This window comes from Lynx rufus, unplaced genomic scaffold, assembly GCF_022079265.1.
Source record: "Lynx rufus isolate CCGP_SWC_20201006 ecotype Redwood Valley unplaced genomic scaffold, mLynRuf1.p SCAF_1, whole genome shotgun sequence".
Classification (NCBI taxonomy): Eukaryota; Metazoa; Chordata; class Mammalia; order Carnivora; family Felidae; genus Lynx; species Lynx rufus.
This window is the reverse complement of record NW_025814823.1, coordinates 67,850,708-67,874,463: the sequence shown is the minus strand read 5'-3', so window position 1 is coordinate 67,874,463 and position 23,756 is coordinate 67,850,708. Positions and strand designations below refer to the sequence as shown.

The 23,756-nt window shown below is 39.3% G+C and overlaps 1 protein-coding gene across 1 annotated transcript in view; it reads left to right on the top strand.

Moving 5' to 3' along the window:
* The window catches only part of UGGT2 (UDP-glucose glycoprotein glucosyltransferase 2), a 189,379-nt gene that overhangs the window by 92,245 nt on the left and 73,378 nt on the right, over window positions 1–23,756 (top strand). Inside the window, exons 14-19 of the mRNA XM_047081127.1 lie at window positions 658–743; window positions 1,319–1,454; window positions 8,217–8,348; window positions 22,381–22,545; window positions 22,939–23,062; window positions 23,153–23,251. Coding sequence (XP_046937083.1) covers window positions 658–743; window positions 1,319–1,454; window positions 8,217–8,348; window positions 22,381–22,545; window positions 22,939–23,062; window positions 23,153–23,251 — 742 coding nt within the window. The remainder of the gene's footprint in view (window positions 1–657; window positions 744–1,318; window positions 1,455–8,216; window positions 8,349–22,380; window positions 22,546–22,938; window positions 23,063–23,152; window positions 23,252–23,756) is intronic.

The window sequence follows — 23,756 nt, the reverse complement described above, 5'->3', positions numbered from 1 at the left end:
TGTCCAAAGCCAGCAGTGTCACATAATCCGCCTCTTCTTGTTTACATGTGCTTTTATAATACCAATATGATATTGGTGGTGAGTTACTTTTACATTTTCTGAAAGGAATTTGATTGAACTTTTTCCTTCTGTATAATAAAGAACTAATGATTAAAGTTTAGTACATTTCAGGGAAAAACACATGAGTTCACTATTACAATATTAAATAACCTTATAGAACTTTGAAATGTGTAGAAAATACTTTTTTCCCACAAAGACAAATTTCCTACAGCAAGGTAGAGAGAGCAATTATGTTAATGCTATTTTTTTTCAAAATTCATTTACTATCTTTTAAAAATATTAAAATCCAGTGCACATTTAGAATACGATATTTCACTTCACATAAAAAAATTTTCTTTGTGCTGTGGTTCAGAAAGAGGATGAATAATCTGGTAATTAAATTCCATGTCTTATTCAGATGTGCAGCCTTTAGAAATCCTTCATTATCTGTGAAGTTCTTATATAAAATTCTTTAGTATTGCTAGAAATTTCTTTAAAAAAAGATTGTACCTTGAATTTCATACTTTTAGCTACAGGAATCCGACTAAACTTGAATTTCATGAAAATTCCAAAATGATAAAACAAAATAGTGATTATAAACTATCTACTTTCTTTTAGGTTCTGTTTATTGATCCTGCCCAAGAATATACCTTGGACTTTATAAAACTTGCTGAACTTCTCTATTATCACAAAATTCCTCTTAGGTAATTGTCAGTTTATAACATTCAACTATCAACTGAAGGAAATCTGTGAAATTCATGTTGTATTAAGGAGTATTGCATCGAGTGTTAATGTGGGATTCAAAGCAGTGGTGGTCTCTAATGCCCAACACAACACAGCTCTTTTGTGAAGTATCATTTACCTTTATGATCGACTATGTTAATCAAAGCTGCTTGGTAGTCTCATTTATCCCGTTATTTCTTGAGAGAGTGATCTCATTACTTTGGGTGCTTATAGATGGATCCATTTCCCTGGGATTGGGTTAAGAATACACTTTCCCTTTTTTTTTTTGGAAAAAACACAATCCTTGGAAAAACACAATCCTTTAATAATATCACCACCAGAGAGAGTTTGACAGTTTGGAAAAATCCAATAGGTAGGCGGATGTTGGTGAACAGACATTACAAATCAAACCTTTTCAAATTAAGTACTTCCCCTCCCCCCCTCTATTAACACATTCCGTCCATCTAGATGTTATAGTCTAGTAATGTTTAAAAATGGTGGTTGGTTGTGACTCAAGGGGTAGTTGTGACATTCCTTCTTCACCTTCTTTTCCCAGAATTGGTTTTGTGTTCGTTGTTAACACAGATGATGAAGTTGATGGAGCAGATGATGTCGGTGTTGCTCTTTGGCGAGCTTTCAACTATATCGCAGAAGAACAGGATGTGTCACAAGCGTTTCTTTCTGTAGTACATGTGAGTGTGTGCATGAGGTATAATTTCTTTAGAAAGTATAGTGGGTTTTCCTGCACTATTCCTGTAATTACTATCATTTATTATTTTTATCTTTCAAAGTTTATAAAAAAAATGATTGTGAGGATTAATACAGATGATGAATTTAATTCTTGCAGCTTCTACCTGAAATACATAATGTCATCCCCACTTTACAAATTAGGCAACTGAGACTGTGCCAGAGTGGATGAATTTTCTTGGGTTTATTCAGCCACTAATGCATTTTAGATTGTATATAGAAGTTTAGAAGAAAACATACTCATAGAAAATGATTAGTCAAGGATGAATTCTTGAATGAGGTCTTGAACAAGATTATGAATAAAAGAGGTTACTGCAAAGTTAAACATTCTAAATGACAAAATATGTAGACCCTCCTTAGAGAATTTCAAAGGAGAAGGAGATCACGTCATGACAGCAAATCGAGGGGGAAATGGTAGGATGGGTACTGAGTTTGACAAAGAGATGGTATAAGAAAAGTTAGAAGTTGGTAAACACCTGATTAAAGAACAAGAGGTGAGAAGATTATTTTGTAATTGAGGTTTTGAAACTACTATGGCCCATCATGGAAAAGATATATTAAAGAACTATATTGTTATTATTAAGGACGTCAGATCATAGATTAAAAACTAGTTTCATTAATTCATTGGTCTTTTGCTTTCAACCGTTATTACAAGGACTGGTTCTTCTTCAAAGTGAGAATGAAATTACCAAAGCCCTGTAAACTCCCTACCCTGCTTCTGTAGCCCGGGAAAACCACTAAATACCTCATTCATTCACTGTCCTGGGACACAGAAACAACCTGCACCTCAGTGACTTGGGGATACACTTTGTTCTGTAAAAGAGTGCTGTGGAATATGTGTCATTCTTGTATCTCAGTCTATTTTACTAACTGATTAGTGTAAGAGTTTATAAGGACTTCAGATTGACATATCTTTTATTGAAGTCCGGCTACCTTATCGTAAAAGGATCAGTATGACATTCAAAACTAACAAAACTTGAAGACCTTTGAAATTCTCTTTACCTAAGTAATCTTAATTCTCTCCTTTGACTCTTATATCAGACATTAATTTGCATGTGATGGCATATTTCTCAATCGCTTGCCTTTTGAATTATCTACTGTGATGTTCAACGTAATACTGTAGTATCTTAGAAAAACAAATTACATTTTGAAGCCATAGGATTCACTACGAAGCAGCATAAAAGTATTAAATGTGTGCCATAGCCTACAAGTTGTGCTAACTTATTAGAGGAAAGAGAGGGAAAAATGAATGAGGAAGGAATACCTATAACATACTAGAATTCACCAGGGTCTGAAGTGTGAGAATGGTCATGGTTATTCAAACTATGTATGGTCTTGGGGCACCTGGGTGGCTCAGTTGGCTAAGCATTCAACTTTGGCTCAGGTCATGATCTCACAGTTGGTGATTTCAAGCCCAGCGTCAAGCTCTGTGCTGACAGCTCAGAGCCTGGAGCCTTCTTTGGATTCTGTGTCTCCCTCTGTCTCTGCCCCTTCCCAGCTTGTGCTCTCTCTGTCTCACTCTCAAAAATAAATAAACATTAAAAAAACCAACAATGTATGCTCTTGACCCTAAAATTTCAATAGCCCATGGAAAAGTAAAACATGATTGAGCTAATACCATTCTGTTGGAAATGTATTGTATCCTTTAGGTGACTTAGCTTCACTAATTCAGAATAATTTGAGCAAAATTTAGTCTTTTAGTAAAATACCTGAACTATAAAGTATCTTTAATATTATTCCAATGCTTTCATGAGAAAATTATTTTATCTATATGAAATAATTTGAAAATATAGTATCAGGAGAAAGAAATATTACAGCAGACAAAATTATAAAAGTCTATGAAAATTATTGAAATGTGTTAGTTATGGTAGAGTAAGTACAGTATTTATAGCAAAACAATTGACTTTGTATCTCAGCTCTCCACACTGGCTATACAAACTTACAAGTAATTTGATTTTCTCTTCCTACCTTACAAGATTAAGATCCAAAAAATAGGATATTACATAGTTGATGAATATTTGTTGAATGCATGTTTGAGAATGCAAAAGTACCTAAAGACTTTAACTTTTGGCCATGATAGGTAACTGACAACACATTAACCATGTCACCATAAGCACAAAAGTGGACAAACAACATGAAATAAGTTTATTTTCAGAAGTTCAACAAGAAGTAACATGAACTAGGATCCTTCCAATTCCGTGCTACTTCAGGAGAAATACCAAGAAGAAGAAATACAAAGAAATCCTTTAGGCTGAAAGGAAATGACACCAGATGGTAACTCAGATTCACACACAAAAATGAAATGGTAACCATAAATAAAAATGTAAATATACGGGTGAATATAAAAGGCTATATGAATATATTTTATTGTGTTTGAATTGCACAAGATTGACTAAAGCAGATTTTAACATATAGATGTAGTACAAATGACAATAACTGTACAAAGGAGCAGAGGATGAAATGGATCTAATTTGGGACTTAAAATTTAACATTTGTCAACATAAAGTTAGGATTAATAGGAAGCAGAGTGGAGTAAATTGGCACAACTGAATATCCACATGCAAAATGATGAAACTGGATCCCTATCTTCCACCATATACAAAAGTTAACTCAAAATGGATTAAAAAGTTGAACATAAGACCTGAAACTGTTTCCTAAAAGAAAGCATAGAGGGTAAGTAAGCTCTTCGTCATTGATCTTGGCAATGGTTTTTGGATTTGACAACAAAGTCAAAGGCAATAAAAACAAAAAAAATAGGGGGTTTATATCAAAATGAAATATGTCTACACAGCAAGGGAAACCATCAGTGAAATGAAATGGCAACTGTGGAATGAGAGAAAATATTTGCAAACTACCTATTCGGTAAGGAATTAATACCTGCAATATACAAGGAATTCATACAACTCAACAGCAACAAAACAAAACAAAAAAATAACTCACTTAAAAAATGGGCAAAAAGGGCTAGCTGGGTGGCTCAGTCGGTTAAGCATCTGACTTCGGCTCAGGTCATGATCCCGCAGTTTGTGGGTTTGAGCCCCGTGTCAGGCTCCGTGCTGACAGCTGGGAGCCTGGGAGCCTGCTTTGGATTCTGTGTCTCCCTCTATCTCTGCCCCTACCCCGTTCCCACTCTTTCTTCCTCTAAAAAATAAATAAACGTCAAAAGGAAAAAAAAATTTTTTTGAAAGGGCAATAGAAGGGCCCCTGGGTGGCTCAGTTGGTTAAGCATCGACTTCCACTTAGGTCATGATCTCACAGCCTGTGAGTTGGAGCACTGTGTTGGGTTCTGTGCTGACAGCTCAGAGCCTGGAGCCTGCTTCGGATTCTGTGTCTCCCTCCCTCTCTCTCTCTCTGCCTCTCCCCCACTCGTGCTCTCTCTCTCAAAAATAAAACATTCAAAAAAAATTTGTTTAAATGGGCAATAGATCTGAATGGAAATTTTTCCAAAGAAGACATACAGATGACCAGCAGGTGTATGAAAAGATGCTCAGCTTGATTAATCCTCAGGGAAATGAAAATCAGAACTCACAATGAGCTGTCACCTCGGGTGTCTATTATCAAACAAACAAGAAAACAAATGCTGGCATGATGTAAAGAAAACAGAACCCTCTGAGACTATAACTGGTATAGCCATTATGGAAAAGTCTGGAGGTTCCTCAAGAAATTAGAATTGTAGGAGGTTCCTACAATTTGAACCAGCAATCCCACTTCTAGGTGTATTTCCAAAGGAAATCAGTATCTCAACTATCTGTATTCCCACGATTACTGCAACATTATTCATGATAGCTAAGGTATGGAAACAATGTGTCCATCAGTGGATGAATGGACGAAGAAAATGGTGCATCATATACATGAATTAGAACATCAGACTTTAAAAAGAAGGAAATCCTGCCGTTAGCAACAACATGGGTGAATCTGGAAGGCATTAGACTCGGTGACATATATCAGACAAAGACAAATACTGTGTGATATCACCTGTATGTGGAATCTAAAAAAGCTGAAGTCCTAGAAACCGAGAGTAGAAAAGCGGTTGGCACAGGGCTGGGCAAAGTGAGAAAATGTTAGTCGAAAAGTATAACTTCCAGTTTTAAGGGGAATGAGTTATGGAGATCTAATATATAACATGTTGACTATGGTTTGATGATACTATTCTGTGTAACTGAAATTTGCAAAGACTAGAATTTTAGTGTTCTCACCAAAAAGAAAACCTGTGTGCAGCGATGGATATATTAATTAGTGGTGGCAGTTCTTTCACGGCGTGTTCATTTGCCAAATTATCATGTTGTACAGTTTAAATGTATTGTGTTATTTGTCAATTACACCTTAATAAAGCAAGAAAGAATAGAAAAATAAATAAAATTTGTATGGAGAAGTAGAGACCCAAAATTGCTGTTTTTGCTTACCGAGTTACGTAATAGTTTAAAATTTTTTTTTAATGTATGAGAAGATTGGATCATTATATATCTAAGTAATTTAGACATTCTAGCTGCCTTAGATACCTTAGGAATATCTACTGTTTTAAAATGACTAATTTGTAAAAGGACTAATCTCAGTAACTTTTCATATATAACTTTTGCCGTATTCAAAATATCATTTTTCTAATCCCTGTTTATGCTTTATAGAAGGCTGAAATTTTTGCTTTTTTTTTTCAGTTACTAAGATCATAGCATGTGCTGCTCAATATGAGAAGAAAACCTGCCCATTAAATGAGAAGCTCATAAAACTAAATTGTGTGATCTAATTATAGACTGCCTCTTTTTTTTTTTCAACGTTTATTTATTTTTGGGACAGAGAGAGACAGAGCATGAACGGGGGAAGGGCAGAGAGAGAGGGAGACACAGAATCGGAAACAGGCTCCAGGCTCTGAGCCATCAGCCCAGAGCCTGACGCTGGGCTCGAACTCATGGACCGCGAGATCGTGACCTGGCTGAAGTCGGACGCTTAACCGACTGCGCCACCCAGGCGCCCCTAGACTGCCTCTTTTTAAAGGAATAGGTTACCAGGTTTACACTGAGAAAATGAAAATGAAGAAGAATGCTGATTCCTTATTGTCTCTGGCCATAATGATACAAGTGAATTGAAACTGAGAATAATACTCTCAACTAATACAGGTCTCCCCCACTCCTGAAGTAGAGCATTCCTGAAACCTTTTGTAGACACAAATGGTATGAAGTAAAGAAGCAGTTACCATCAGTTTATATGGAAAAATGTTTCTAGTATTTTCCAGGACCCAAAACTAACCTCTTTCAAGGCTTTTCTGGTACCTTAGGACACACCTTGCTAATGATATGCACAAAATAAATTAAGCACAGATGTTCATAGACACAATTGAGACTCTGGTGGCTGGATGCTGAGATGCTCCTGAGTGTAGTTCCTGGGGAAGGAGCTTGGTGGGGACACTGCCCTCACTCACTGCAAAACAGATGCTGAACACTGTTTTCACTTTTTTATCATTTTTCATAAAAGCAAAAATCCTCTTTGGATTTCTTTTGGTTGGTGAAAACAGATGTCACTCTTGTAATAGAGAAGTGGCATAACGTGAACTTTTGAGAGGCGAGGGATACCTGTATATCAAACTGCTACTTAATGGTACTTGTACTTTACTGGTTTCTTCTGCCTTAATGCTAACTCTGTGTTCATGTTTATGTCTCAGCTGAGGTTTCTGCTCAGAGAGGCCTTCTCTCTTGGTGCAGAGTAGTTCCTTTTCCCCATGCCTAGCGGAGTGCCTGGCATGGTGTGCAATGAGGGACAAGTGAAACAAGAAAATAAAGGAGTAACAGCCTACCTCATGCCAGTGTGCTTACAACATTTGAGATGGAGTGGGAATGGGGGGTGGGGTGGTGAAGAACGGAGGTACAGAGGAAGCCTAGAATGAAAAGAAAGCCTTTGTGAAATAAGGCTTTTGAAATATTTTATACATACCTTTTTAAATGACGGAAACCATCATTTTACTAAGAATCATAGTGTCTAGTTAGACCAAAATAGAACATAACATAAATTTGTTACAGTATTTTTGAAAGCTATGGAATACTCATAAAGCAGTTTTTTTTTTTTAATTTTTTTTTTCAACATTTATTTATTTTTGGGACAGAGAGAGACAGAGCATGAACGGGGGAGGGGCAGAGAGAGAGGGAGACACAGAATCGGAAACAGGCTCCAGGCTCTGAGCCATCAGCCCAGAGCCCGACGCGGGGCTCGAACTCACGGACCGCGAGATGGTGACCTGGCTGAAGTCGGACGCTTAACCGACTGCGCCACCCAGGTGCCCCTCATAAAGCAGTTTTTATTGGAAGAAGAAATATTGTGTGGTTAAAATGATTTATTTATCGGGGCGCCTGGGTGGCTCAGTCAGTTAAGCATCCGACTTGGGCTCAGGTCATGATCTCATGGTTCATGGGTTTGAGCCCCACATGGGACTCTGTGCTGACAGCTGAGAGCGCGGAGTGCGCTTCAGATTCTGTGCCTCTCTCTGCCCCTCCCGTGCTCACGCTCTGTCTCTGTCTCTCAAAAATAAATAAATGTGAAAAAAAAATTTTTTTTAATAAAATTATTTGTGAATGGGGGAATGTGTGTATATATGTATGTATATGGTATAGTTAGAACTTACAAAGTAGGAAGCTTGTTTTTATAAATTGCCGGCATACTCAGGGAAAGAAAGAAAACTAATTGCCATAAGATGAAAATTAATTATAAAATCTTTATTTCTACAGATGTACCAAAAAGTGAAGAATGACAATATACTCACTGTGGACAATGTGAAGAGTGTTCTCCTAAATGTTTTTCCAGATGCTAATATCTGGGATATTTTGGGAATTCATTCTAAATACGATAATGACAGAAAGGTAAGTTGGAATGTAAGTTTTTGAAAATAGGATCCAAGAAACTTTTACTATAATCTCATGAATAAATGATCTCAATAAAATTAACTCATGATAGGGGTTTTAGACCCTCAGACCTGTCGCAAGTTGTACACCAGTACTTAAATTGCCACTGTTGACCTTTCGAAAAGTACGAGAAAAGAGAATTCTCAGGATTTATAGGATAGAAAACTTGCAGGTATAATTGTAAGGAACGGGGGGCGCCTGGGTGGCTCAGTCGGTTAAGCGTCCGACTTCGACTCAGGTCATGATCTCGCGGTCCGTGAGTTCGAGCCCCGTGTTGGGCTCTGTGCTGACAGCTCAGAGCCTGGAGCCTGCTTCAGATTCTGTGTCTCCCTCTCTCTCTGCCCTTCCCCCATTCATGCTCTGTCTCTCTCTGTCTCAAAAATAAATAAACGTGGGGCGCCTGGGTGGCGCAGTCGGTTAAGCGTCCGACTTCAGCCAGGTCACGATCTCGCGGTCCGTGAGTTTGAGCCCCGCGTCAGGCTCTGGGCTGATGGCTCGGAGCCTGGAGCCTGTTTCCGATTCTGTGTCTCCCTCTCTCTCTGCCCCTCCCCCGTTCATGCTCTGTCTCTCTCTGTCCCAAAAATAAATAAAAAACGTTGAAAAATAATTAAAAAAAAAAATAATAAATAAATAAACGTTAAAAAATTTTTTTAAAAAATTGTAAGGAACGTAATTTGTATTTGAAGAAATGGGAAGCTGGCCTTGTAGGTAAAGGCTGGGGCAAGAACCAAACCTGGGAAGATGGAGCACTGCTGGGGCTGAATTTCTAATGCTCCTACAGGCGTCAAGTTTTCTAGATGGGTTCTTGCATTTTGTAAGAGGTTTTAGACCACAGATCTGATCCTGGCTTTCTTGTATGCAGTATTTCTCCATGGTAACGGCAAAGGCCAGGATCGCTGGTGTTGTAATCCGCAACCCCCCCCACCCCCCGGCCTTGGCCCCTGTTTTCTCTTTGGTCTTGCCTTTCACGACTCTTTTCTTTCCTTGCTCTTCTGTTCCCGCCACACAGGCGGACTAGTTCAGGTTGCTGCATGGGCTCCTCCTGAGCATTGCTGCACACTGCCTCCCTTCTCTCCTAGCCTGTGCCTGCTTCTCTGTAGTGCTTGGCTTTAATGTTACTTTGGGGAAAAAGCAACACTTTGGAAAGAACTTCTGGGCATCCCTTCCTAACCCTCCAGGTGAGATTAAGTTGTTCGTGCTAATTTCACATGCTGAAATAGTACTGTGTACTCCTGCATAATACTGGTTACGCTTGGCAGTTCATTACCTGCCCTCTCACTGGTCCACATCCTCTGTAAGAGTGGGGATCGTGGCTCGTGTTGAGTTTTGCAAGCCCAGGGCCCAGTGACTAGAACATACTATGTAATCAGTAAACATCTACTGAATGAAATACTGAGGAGACAAAGCCATCTGAGAGTGACGGTTGCGCAGTGGGACGGAACGTCACGAGAGCAGTGAAGTTTTAGAGACTGCTGCTCTGGGGGCGAGGAAGGGGGTACAGTAAAGCCATGTATAAGAATTGCTGTGCTGCTGAATTTCTGCTGGAAATGCCTACCCTAAATTTACGGGAGTGTCTTTTGTAAAGTCTAAGATACTGGGGCATGCGAGTGAAGGAGGTGGCTGGGTAAAGTGCTGTCAGGGTGAAGTGTCATAGTTGGATATGGACACGGCCTTACTGGGAGAGGCCCCAACAGTAGCCCATGGGGAGCCCTCCGGGGCACACAGGCTGCACCAGAATGGAAGCAGAGCCAGGAGTCCGGTGGTCTCAATGCAACTGAAAGCCAGTGTGGTAGGAATTAGGGAGTTTTTTTAGTCCTGCACAAATGGTTTTCCAAATCATAATTTCAAAAGCGAGAGTTTCATTGATTGTTTTCATGACTCTATCTTCATATAATTAAAAAAAAAATTAAAAAGCAATCAAGATGAACGTGTAGGGCCAAGTTGCATAGAGGCATCTCTTTTAATAAAACTATTCACCAGACCAAGGAAATTTAGGAAGAAAATTATTTTTTTACAAATATACTTCAGGTACTCTTAACAGGGAAAGAGGAACCCAAATTTCCTATAGTGATTATGTAAACTGACAGAATAGAAAAACAGTGAATTTTTATATAGCAAGGATCCTATTTGCACAGGTTGAAAGCAAAAGGTTGCACCAGTTGGGTTTTAATATCAGCTGATGGTGAATGGTAATTATAGGAGTCCTGGAAGTAATTCTGTTCTTAAACCTTACATGCTGTGTTTTTCTTCTCTCTTTTTTTTTTTTGTTATTTTTTTATTTTTTATATTTTTATTCTATGTTATTTTAATTTTTTAATCTTATTTTTTTTTAATGTTTATTTATTTTTGAGAGAGAGACAGAACACAAGTGGGTTAGGGGCAGAAAGAGAGGGAGACACAGAATCCGAAACAGGCTCCAGGCTCTGAGCTGTCAGCACAGAGCCTGACGCGGGGCTCGAACTCACGAGCTGTGAGATCGTGACCTGAGCCTAAGTCAGACGCTCAACCAACTGAGCCCCTTTTATTTTACTTTTTTTAAAGAAGTGGGCTCTTCTCTGCTTGCTACTAAGTGGTAGAGCACAATTTCTAGTCAGACCTTACCTTCCTTAGGGACTAACACTTGTGCAGAAATCGTATCTCTTGAGCCTGCCTGCCTGATAGATGCATAATGGTGATACTAAGAATCACTTCTCATTCCAGAGTAAAAAAAAAAAAAAAAATTCTAATTGATTTTCCCTTTTTTTTTTTTTTTATAAATCTGTAACAGCCTATTGATTTTTTACTGATTTGTATATGCTTTGTTTCTGTCAAAAAAACTTTTTCTGGTTCAAGTTAATCATAGTATTTAACACTTTTTGTGGGGTGCCTAGGTGGATCAGTTGGTGAAGCCTCTGACTCTTGATTTCAGCTCATGTCATGTTCTCACAGTTCACGAGTTTGAGCCCTGCACCGGGCTCCTTGCTGACAGCATGGAGCCTGCTTAGGATTCTCTCTCTCCCCTCCTCTCAGTGCCCCTCCCCTGTGTTGGCTCTCTAAATAAATAAACTTTAAAAAATTAATGAATAAAGCCTTTTATAACACCTATGTACCTAAGGCTATGAAGTGCATTTAAATAAAATACATTCCTAAGAACAGCTAGGTAAAAATATTCAAGCTGTTTATTTAATTTCAGTATATTTATTTAGCTTAAAATATTGTTCATAATCTAAGTTATATGTGGAAAGAAATGGATTCATTTATTCATGTCGATTCTGGGTAAATATAACAGTAGTCTCTGCTGATACACAAATGAATTTAAGTTGAGCTCTCATATCGCCAAAACATAGTACTTATTATCAGTTGCCATAAAAACATCATCTGAATAACACCATGTTATCCTTAAATATTGGTATTCACAACCCAATATTACCGTTTCCCATTAATTGCCTTTTTTATACATACCATATATGGATGTAAATTTCATTTCCAACTGGACTGTTGTTACTTCAAGAAAAGGAGTCATCTTCTTTTGTATTCCTTCAGTTGCACAGCACATCTTAAGTTTTAGATACATTTGCTGAGTTTCTGTTATAGTCATGGGGGATTGAGCTCTTTCCTACCTCCAGACCTTCACTTGGTCTCTCCAAGTCTAGGAGCGTTACTTAAAATATTTAAAAACTGTTGTGGCTTCACAAGCAACCAGTCAGAGAGAGAGTCAACCCGAGGCAGGTCCTAGAGCTGGAGTGGAGTCTTGAGGCCCTCATGCTGATGGTTACCCTGTAATGGCTGAATCATGTCGACATTGGGAGTGTGACAAAGAGGTCACGATGGTTCTCATGGGCAATCGCCATCCCAGGACAGCAGCTATTTACCAAGTGGTACAGAAGTATTTTATTACGTTAGGAAGTGGTAAAGTCTGTATAGTGCAAACCAGCTGATTATCAGCTCTGTTTTTAACACCTTTTTGGGTAAGTGAATATTTAGTGTGTCTGAGTTTTTAAGTATTCCCTGTTTAGTAAATCAAATACTATGATTGTCCTTCCATTTTTTAGTAACCCTTTTTAAACTTTAAGATTTGCTCCATATTTTTACCCATTTGTGGAGTGTTCTAACTGCAAATGTATCCAAATAGTAGATCGGTCACGTATCTATCCAGAGATTTTCATACAAATAAACATAGCAACGAACAAACCGGCACGTTCCTTCACGCACACCAGCCCCCAGAATGCCTCCTGTAGCCATGTTCCCCTTCCTCTAAAGTGAACTGGCCGTCCCCTGGGCCTGAAGCACCACTGTCCTTTCTGGGTCTGCCTTTGCTGTTCCCACTTACAGGCTCTCTGATTTATCTCTGGTTTTGCTAGCACTGTGCATTTCCTATTTTTTATTTATTTCTGATTTTACTTCTCTCCCAAGCAAATATGCTTAAGAGAAAAATTATCATTCCTTTATGTTCAAAAATCTTATACTGTATTTGTGTCTTATTGGTAGTTGGAGCGGGTAACCATTTTTCTTTCAAGTTTTGGAGGCTTTTCTATACTGTCTCCTATCTTCTGATAGGCTGTGGAGACCAGTGATATCATTCTGATTTTAATTCTTTTGTCTTTCTGCCTTTTTTTTTTTTAATCCAGTTTGAAAGCTTCTAGAATCTTTTTATCTCTGGTGTTTGGAAATCTCATGATCTGTCTTTGTATTGATCCTCTTTCATTCTATGTAGGGAGTATTTGGTGAGTTCCTTCTAATAGATTCATATCTATAATTCTGGGGATTTCTTTTTTCTTTCTCTAATGCTTTTGTTTATTTTCTCTGGCCTTTCTGAGTTTTCTGAGTTGGGTCTCTATTTGCTTTTTCTTCTTTTTTTGTTCCTTTGTCTTTTTCATTCAGTTTTTTAAAAATTTTCTGAAGGTGCCTCTTGTATCATATTCCTGTTTTTTTTTTTTGTTTTTTTTTTTTAATTTTTTTTTCAACGTTTATTTATTTTTGGGACAGAGAGAGACAGAGCATGAACGGGGGAGGGGCAGAGAGAGAGGGAGACACAGAATCGGAAACAGGCTCCAGGCTCTGAGCCATCAGCCCAGAGCCCGACGCGGGGCTCGAACTCACGGACCGCGAGATGGTGACCTGGCTGAAGTCGGACGCTTAACCGACTGCGCCACCCAGGCGCCCCTCATATTCCTGTTTTATAGCATCCCAGTTTTTCTTTCATGGACGCAATATACTGTCTTAGCTACAAGTGTTTTGTGATGTGTTGTTGTGCTCCCTGCATTACCTCTGCCTTCTAAAGCTTCCATTTTCTCATTCGTTTCGATTTCTCTCTTTTGTGTTCGAAGCATTTGTCAGATGTCTTACACTGTCTGGTTGTCTTTCACATGGAAGTATGAAATCCTGAAAAGCGGATCACAAACACATGGGTCTTGTGAGTTGGTGAGCCTCGCTCGGGGAGCTGAGCTGACCTGCAGTTAAAGCAGCATTTGATTCTTCAAATAAGAATTCTTTATTTTCTTCTTAGAAGGAGTACATGTGACAGAAGAGGGTGCACCTGTGGGAGGTGAGGGCACGAGTTATGTGTGGGAACCCACTATTGTGGTCCAGCACTGGGTGTGAAGGATGGGAACTTTCCTTGAATCTCCTGCCTGGTCCCCTTTCTCAGCTCTCCACCCTGCCTGTCATCACCGAGGCTGGTCTCTGTGATTCAGTTTCAGCAGAGAAGAAGAAAAGCAGAACAGTTTGGATTTTCGGGGTTGAGAGAGGGCCCTTGAGAGCCAGCTGCTCCCTGTGCAGACTCTCAGCTAGTTTCCACTTTCTCTGCTCTCATCCTCCGTCCGGGATCCGGAGTGTCTCCAGCGATGATGAAAAATACTCATGTTCCGTTCTGTCTGCACAGGTGTGACTTCACTTTTTACTTTGCTCGCCTGCTTTTTGTCTTTTCTCCCGTTTATCTTTGCGGGCTCTTACATTCTGTTATTCTCACTTTAGTGAAATGTGTGAAGAGAGAAGAGGTAAGCATGTATGTGGATGAACCTACCGTATTTAATCAGAAGCCCACTTTTAAGTAGTGAAATTTGTATTGTTGTGTTATTTTAAGATGTCTGCAGTCATCATCTCCTGAAGTTATCAATATTAAGGATTTTTGTAAAGATTAGGGACACAGTACACTCTTCAGAAATACTAAGTTCCATTTTTGTGTTATGTGCGTACATGCCCCCTGTTTGCTCTCGGTTCACTGCCGTCCTTTCCTGCAACTGTCCTGTAAGGATGGTCTACATCTTCCGTCCCAGTGTTACCTGACAACCCTTCAGTTGAGCTGGGTCTTCTCCACTCCCTACCCCTCCCAAACTCTACTCTAAACCTGCATCCATTCCCTAAACCCCTTTCCTGCCTTCCTCTTCACACCTAGAAAATCATTCTGACTCCTGCATCATGAAGAAAATTGACGAGTTTAGGCCTTTATTCCCTCAGCTCATGTTCCCGTAATTTTCTCTCTCCACCCAAACTTTATCTGCACTTTCAACAGATGTTTATTGAGTACTTCTAATGTTCAAGCACAAGACGTAAAAGAATAGCGTGCAAGGAAAATCTCCTGAAAATTTTTAATAAAATAAAAATGTAATAGAGCAGAGAGAGAAATTAAGAGAAAGAAATAAAAATAAGAATAAATGGCAAACCAGTAGAGTCTCAATCCAGAAGACTCAGGAAGAACAGAGAAAACAAAGGAAAGGAAAGCATCAGAGAAATTTGTCCCCAAGATTGTCCCCGAGAAGTCCCCGAGATTGATGGACATGTGTCTTCACTGGAAGGGACCCCCAGGTACACAGCACATAGAGTGAAAGAGGAGTGCTCTGGGGGTGGAGATAAGGAATACAGTCTCTGAGTGGGGGATGGCAAGCTGAGTCCTGAAGTAGGACGAAAAGTTGAATCAAAGAAAACAAGAAAGTGGCAGGAGATTGACATCCCAGAGGACAGTGTTAGGAAGTCCAGAGTTGTGAAGAACTGTGAGCAATTGGTGTTGCCTCTGTGTGGGTAGCAGTGGAGTTGTGTTGTGTGTGTGTCATGGAAGGAAGGGGGCGGATTGCACAGTGAACAGTGTCTAACTGGAACTCAGAACAGTCGAAGAAGACCGTGGCAACAGTAAAAAGTCTGAGAAGATACTGAGCAGTGAGGTGACCATGACCTGCCTTTTTTTGAAAGAGCACTCTCCATCATTTTGAGTCAGTCGCTGGACGGCACAGTGTATGGGATTGTCTGTCTTTCAGAAGAGAGAACTGACAGGAACTGACCCACAGCTCTTAGAAGTGGCAGGAAAGACCAGGAGCTCAAAGGGTTTGTGGCTCCTACACCTGTGTTTCTTGCCCCCAAATGCTGGCAAAGTTCACTTTGGACCCCGTTGCTGCCACCAAATCTGTTAAATGACACAAATTCAACAGAGTAACTTTTAAGGATCTAAATGGCTTTTTTTTTTTTTTTTTAATGCTCATGAATAGGACAGCATCCCCTCTAGCAAACGGAAGGATGATCTGAGGAGTTACACTAAGTGGAAAGATTTTTAGAGAAGGAGGTGGGGCAGGAACGTTATTAGCAAAAGAAAAGGGTTGTTTTGGGCAAGGAGGCTTTCCCTTAGGGGAAAAGCAGGGGGGTTAATATGTAGACTACTTCTCTGCCATTGTGACAGACTCATTGGTACTGATCTGATGGAAAATTTTCTGAGGGAGACTGAAGCTGCAGTTAGATTAGGTGTTAAGTCCCTGTTTGGCAACTTGTTCTTACAGGGCTAAAAATATAAAATTCAGTGTCATTGGCTTATTTGTGGTACTTAAAGCTTTTGGAATGGGCGGGTGGCCTAATTAGAAATCATGGAGTAAATCAGAAGAGGGCTTGTATTTCCAGCAGAGACATACCCATACCTGGTTGATTGCCCGTAAGGATCCTGAATCAAAAGCATCTAAAACCACACCCATCATCTTCCTTGTTACCCCATTTTGTTCTTCTTTATGCCTGTCCTACAGGGTAGCATCATCATTCACCCTGGCCACCTATGCTAGAAGCCTGATGGCCATCCTAACCCACTGCTTCGCTCCTACCATCCCAAACAGTACAGGGTTTTGTTCCGGCCGTCCAGCCAGCTGAATGTCTCAGAAACTGCCTTGTTCTCTCCTTGCCCATCACCCCTGATTTCTGTTCTGCTTTTGCTCTCTTTCCCATGCTATTGTTGTAGTTCATGAGCGACACTCCCAGGGCGTGTTCTCCCACGTCTTTCCTTCTCACCGTTGCTGCTGTGGTCTTTTTTTTAAATAAGCACACCTGATCCTATTACTTACCAGTATTTACCCTCTTCTTAGATGGAACTGACCATGCCCTCCTTGGAACCCCTGGGTGCTATACTCACACTTGTTTTTAATGGGTCCATCTCTTCCTCTGTTAAGCTATGAGTTCCCTTAGGACAGAATTTGCATTTTATTTATGTGCACTCATAAGCCTAATACACAGTAAGTGCCCAGTAAATGGGTGATGGGCATTAAGGAGGGCACTTGTTGGGATGGGCACTGGGAATTGTATGTACAGGATGAATTACTAAATTCTGTACCTGAAACTAATACTATACTGTATGTTAAACTGACTGGAATTTAAATAAAAACTTGAAAAAGAAAAAATTAAATGAAATGCAGTAGCTGCGTGGTGGCCCTGGAGGTGATTTCATCTCTGCGTGTGTGTTTCAGCATCTGTAAAATGGATGTAATGGTAGTACTTAGCTTCACAGAGTAATTATGAGAATGTTAGCAATGATGGTAGCTATAATAATACATAGTTGTGAATAGCAGATGAATTGGCTAGTAACTTCTGTCATTCCCAAGGTAAAATGCAGATGTTGAGCGCCTTCAGGAGCTGGCCTCTGTCCCGTATCTTACTGCTCCCACACACAGAACTCTCCCCACCGTAGACACAGAAAATTACTTGCAGTTCTAAATATATCTGTCAAGTCATTCAGGGCCCTTGTTTCCTTATGGACCGTGTGTCTAAATGATCTATCCATTGTTGTAAGTGGAGTGTTAAAGTCCCCTGTCATTACCACATTCTTATCAATAAGGTTGCTTATGTTTCTGAGTAATTGTTTTATATATAATTGGGGGTTCTCATATTCAGCGCATAGACATTTATAATTGTTAGCTTTTCCTGATGGATAGGCCCTGTAATTATTATGTAATGCCCTTCTTCATCTCTTGTTATAGCCTTTAACTTAAAGTCTAGTTTGTCTGATATAAGTATGGCTACTCCAGCTTTCTTTTGACTTCCAATAGCATGATAAATAGTTCTCCATTTCCTCACTTTCAATCTGAAGGTGTCCTCAGGTCTAAAATGAGTCTCTTGTAGACAGCAAATAGATGGGTCTTGTTTTTTTATCCATTCTGATACCCTATGTCTTTTGGTTGGCGCATTTAGTCCATTTACATTCAGTGTTATAGAAAGATATGGGTTTAGAGTCATTGTGATGTCTGTAGGTTTCATGCTTGTAGCGATGTCTCTGGTACTTTGTCTCACAGGATCCCCCTTACCCAAAGCAACAGAATATACTTTCTTCTCGAGTGCACATGGAACATTCTCCAAGATCACATACTGGGTCACAAAACAACCCTTCATAAGTATACAAGAATTGAGATCATACCATGCATACTTCCAGACCACAATGGTATGAAGCTTGAAATCAACCACAGAAAAAAGTCTGGAAAACCTCCAAAAACATGGAGGTTAAAGAACACCCTACTAAAGAATGAATGGGTCAACCAGGCAATTAGAGAAGAAATTTAAAAATATGGAAACAAACGAAAATGAAAATACAACAATCCAAACACTTTGGAATGCAGCGAAGGCAGTCCTGAGAGGAAAATACATTGCTATCCAGGCCTATCTCAAGAAACAAGAAAAATCCCAAATACAAAATCTAACAGCACACCTAAAGGAAATAGAAGCAGAACAGCAAAGACACCCTAAACCCAGCAGAAGAAGAGAAATAATAAAGATCAGAGCAGAAATAAACAATATAGAATCTAAAAAAACTGTAGAGCAGATCAATGAAACCAAGAGTTGGTTTTTTGAAAAAATAAAATTGATAAACCTCTAGCTAGGCTTCTCAAAAAGAAAAGGGAGATGACCCAAATAGATAAAATCATGAATGAAAGTGGAATTATTACAACCAATCCCTCAGAGATACAAGCAGTTATCAGGGAATACTATGAAAAATTATATGCCAACAAACTGGACAACCTGGAAGAAATGGACAAATTCCTAAACACCCACACGCTTCCAAAACTCAATCAGGAGGAAATAGCTTGAGCAGACCCATAACCAGAGAAGAAATTGAATCAGTTATCAAAAATCTCCCAATAAATAAGAGTCCAGGACCAGATGGGTTCCCAGGGGAGTTCTACCAGACGTTTAAAGCAGAGATAATACGTGTCCTTCTCAAGCTATTCCAAAAAATAGAAAGGGAAGGAAAACTTCCAGACTCATTCTATGAAGCCAGTATTACTTTGATTCCTAAACCAGACAGAGACCCAGTAAAAAAAGAGAACTACAGGCCAATATCCCTGATGAATATGGATGCAAAAATTCTCAATAAGATACTAGCAAATCAAATTCAACAGCATATAAAAAGAATTATTCACCATGATCAAGTGGGATTCATTCCTGGGATGCAGGGCTGGTTCAACATTCGCAAATCAATCAACATGATACATCACATTAATAAAAGAAAAGAACCATATGATCCTATCAATCGATGCAGAAAAAGCATTTGACAAAATTCAGCATCCTTTCTTAATAAAAACCCTTGAGAAAGTGGGGATAGAAGGAACATACTTAAATATCATAAAAGCCATTTATGAAAAGCTCACAGCTAACATCATCCTCAATGGGGAAAAACTGAGAGCTTTTTCCCTGAGATCAGGAACATGACAGGGATGTCCACTCTCACTGCTGTTGTTTAACAAAATGTTGCAAGTTCTAGCATCAGCAATCAGAAAACAAAAGGAAATCAAAGGCATCAAAATTGGCAAGATGAAGTTAAGCTTTCACTTTTTGTAGATGACACGATATTATACGTGGAAAATCCGATAGACTCCACCAAAAGTCTGCTAGAACTGATACATGAATTCAGCAAAGTTGCAAGATACAAAATCAATGTACAGAAATCAGTTGCATTCTTATACACTAATAATGAAGCAACAGAAAGACAAATAAAGAAACTGATCCCATTCACAATTGCACCAAGAAATATAAAATACCTAGGAATAAACCTAACCAAAGATGTAAAAGATCTGTATGCTGAAAACTATAGAAAGTTTATGAAGGAAATTGAAGAAGATATAAAGAAATGGAAAAACATTCCGTGCTCATGGGTTGGAAGAATAAATATTCTCAAAATGTCAATACTACCCAAAGCTATCTACACATTCAATGCAATCCCAATCAAAATTGCACCAGCATTCTTCTCGAAACTAGAACAAGCAATCCTAAAATTCATATGGAACCACAAAAGACCCTGAATAACCAAAGTAATTTTGAAGACCAAAGCGGGAGGCATCACAATCCCAGACTTTAGCCTCTACAACAGCTGCAATCATCAAGACAGCATGGTATTGGCACAAAAACAGACACATAGACCAATGGAGTAGAATAGAAACCCCAGAACTAGACCCACAAAAGTATGGCCAACTCATCTTTGACAAAGCAGGAAAGAATATCCAATGGAAAAAAGACAGTCTCTTTAACAAATGGTGCTGGGAGAACTGGACAGCAACATGCAGAAGGTTGAAACTAGACCACTTTCTCACACCATTCACAAAAATAAACTCAAAATGGGAAAAGGACCTGAATGTGAGACAGGAAACCATCAAAACCCTAGAGGAGAAAGCAGGAAAAGACCTCTCTGACCTCAGCCGTAGCAATTTCTTACTTGACACGTCCCCAAAGGCAAGGGAATTAAAAGCAAAAATGAACTACTGGGACCTCATGAAGATAAAAAAGCTTCTGCAAACAAAGGAAATAATCAACAAAACTAAAAGGCAACCAACGGAATGGGAAAAGATATTTGCAAATGACATATTGGATAAAGAGCTAGTATCCAAAATCTATAAAGAGCTCACCAAACTCTGCACCCGAAAAACAAATAATCCAGTGAAGAAATGGGCAGAAAACATTAATAGACACTTCTCTAAAGAAGACATCCAGATGGCCAACAGGCACATGAAAAGATGCTCAACGTCGCTCCTCATCAGGGAAATACAAATCAAAACCACACTCAGGTATCACTTCACGCCAGTCAGAGTGGCCAAGATGAACAGATCAGGAGACTAGATGCTGGAGAGGATGTGGAGAAACAGGAACCCTCTTGCACTGTTGGTGGGAATGCAAACTGGTGCAGCTTCTCTGGAAGACAGTGTGGAGGTTCCTCAAAAAATTAAAAATAGATCTACCCTATGACCCAGCAGTAGCACTGCTAGGAATTTACCCAAGGGATACAGGAGTACTGATGCATAGGGGCACTTGTACCCCGATGTTTATAGCAGCACTCTCAACAATAGCCAAATTATGGAAAGAGCCTAAATGTCCATCAACTGATGAATGGATAAAGAAATTGTGGTTTATATACACAATGGAGTACTACGTGGCAATGAGAAAGAATGAAATATGGCCCTTTGTAGCAACGTGGTTGGAACTGGAGAGTGTTATCCTAAGTGAAATAAGCCATACAGAGAAAGACAGATACCATATGTTTTCACTCTTATGTGGATCCTGAGAAACTTAACAGAAACCCATGGGGAAGGGGAAGGAAAAAAAAAAGAGGTTAGAGTGGGAGAGAGCCAAAGCATAAGAGACTCTTAAAAACTGAGAACAAACTGAGGGTTTGTGGGGGGTGGGAGGGAGGGGAAGGGGGGTGATGGGTATTGAAGAGGGCATCTTTTGGGATGAGCACTGGGTGTTGTATGGAAACCAATTCGACAATAAATTTCATATATTAAAAAAAAAAATTACTGGGGCGCCTGGGTGGCGCAGTCGGTTAAGCGTCCGACTTCAGCCAGGTCACGATCTCGCGGTCCGTGAGTTCGAGCCCCGCGTCGGGCTCTGGGCTGATGGCTCAGAGCCTGGAGCCTGTTTCTGATTCTGTGTCTCCCTCTCTCTCTGCCCCTCCCCCGTTCATGCTCTGTCTCTCTCTGTCCCAAAAATAAATAAACGTTGAAAAAAAAAATTAAAAAAAAAAATTACTTGCAGTTGCCTGAGGCTGTGTTCTCTTACCCCCAATTCCTGTCTTCACATGCACTTCTCCCACTTTATCTTCCCAGCAAATGTTTACTCACCCTTTAAGACTTTCCCTGTCACCCCTTCCCAGAGGCTTCTCTGACCCCCTCCTCTCCATCCTTGAGTTTTCTTCCTGGCTGCCGCAGAACCTTGCACGTGCCTCTGTTTTGGCCGTGTCTGTGTGAACCCCTTGAGGGCCGACTTTCAGCTTTGTATTCACAGCGTCTAGTCTAATGCTGATGGCATGAATTGAAAAATCAGTAATGAAACAAATGAATGCAGGGATGAATGAATATCTGATCCAGATAAATGGTATGTTTTTTAATGTTATACTGTGCACAAGGGTCAGCACATCCTGCCCTCCCACTGCCTCTTTTATATATACAGTTTTCTTGGGAGGTAGCCCCACATCCCTGCATCGGTGTATACCCCTGCTACACTACAGCATCAGAGCTGAGTAGTGGAGACGGAGACTGGATGGCCCACAGAGGCTGCGATGTGTGCTAGCTGGCCCTTTACAGGAAAAGCTTCCTGATTCTTGCTCCATAGGTAGATTACTTTGCTTTAAATAATGTTCGGAAAGGACAAATGAAATTAGCACAATTAACCTTTTTTTCCTGTGGTGTATCAAAATGCGCCAATGCCCGTCCCTTCTTTTACATATGCATTTCTTTTCCAGACAGACGTTTTTCAGTTTAACTCTGATATTTTTTGAACTAAATAGGTGGGAGCAAGCTTTTATAAGATGACTGGCCTGGGTCCTTTGCCTCAAGCTCTTTATAACGGAGAATCCTTTAAGCTTGAAGAGCTCAATATGAAAGAACTAGAAATGGCCATTCTTCGCAGAATGATGGACGCAACGGTATATTTACAGAGGGACGTTTTTATGGTAGGCAAGCATTTATGAGGAAGTACATGATAGATGATATTTTTATAAATGATTTTTTGCATTAAAACAACTTTCTGTAGCAAAAGTTTCCATCCTGATCACTTAGTAACGAATTTAAAAGTAATAATTAACTAAGTTTATCTGTGCATAATTACATCAGAAATGCTTAATTGGAAAAAAATTCAGGTATTTACAGGAATATTTGTTGTAAATGTAAAGTTTATTGTATGAATCCTAATTGCCTAAATTATTTATTTATGTATGTATGTATTTATTTATTTATTTATTTATTTATTTATTTTAGATTAGCCTTTAAGTATATTCTGTGCATAACTTTAGAACATATCCCTATAAATTATCTGTGTTACCTAAGTAATATTTTTGTTGTTTCAGGGTCGATTAAATGATCGAACAAATGCAGTTGATTTCCTTATGGATAAGAATAATGTTGTACCCCGTATAAATCCTTTGATTTTGCATGCTAAATGGCAGTACCTTAATTTAATATCCACATCAGGTAAAATGATCCATATACTTTCTACAAATGCTTACTGATTGTGCATGTTTTATTAAGTGGTTATTTAACATTTAATATGAAAATTTTCAGTAACTGCTGATGTTGAAGATTTCTCTACGTTCTTTTTCTTGGATTCGCAAGATAAGAGTGCTGTAATAGCAAAGAACATGTATTATTTAACCCAAGAAGGTAATGAGCATATTTTATTTTCCTGACTTTATTCCTAAAGTAGCAAAATTTGCAATTTTAGTGAGGTGTTTGCATAATGAATTTGTATGTTGCCATTTGACTAGAGGTCTGGTTTTCAGTTTCAGAGTTTGTAGTTTTTTAGGATACAAGGATTGTGCTGGAAAATACCTTCTACCCTAGTTATATGTTCAGGGGCTCATCTTGGTTTTTTGCCTTTTCTTAAAGCAAGCTGTTCCACTTTTCACCTTTTTAAGAAAGTGATAAAAGACTTTCCGGACTGTGTAACCTCGTGTCTTATAATGCACGAGTAAGAGTATAATTCCCAGATCAGAGGAGAAGTAGTTCTACCCTCTGATTAAACTTCTGGATTTTTGTTTACATTGGTGATTATAAGAAAACAAGGGAGACCGATACAGGAATGTACTGGGAAATACACATTTAGCCTGGACAGGGAAGTCGATGGTGGAGTCAAGCCTTGTTAGAGTACAGTGACCTATTCGAAATA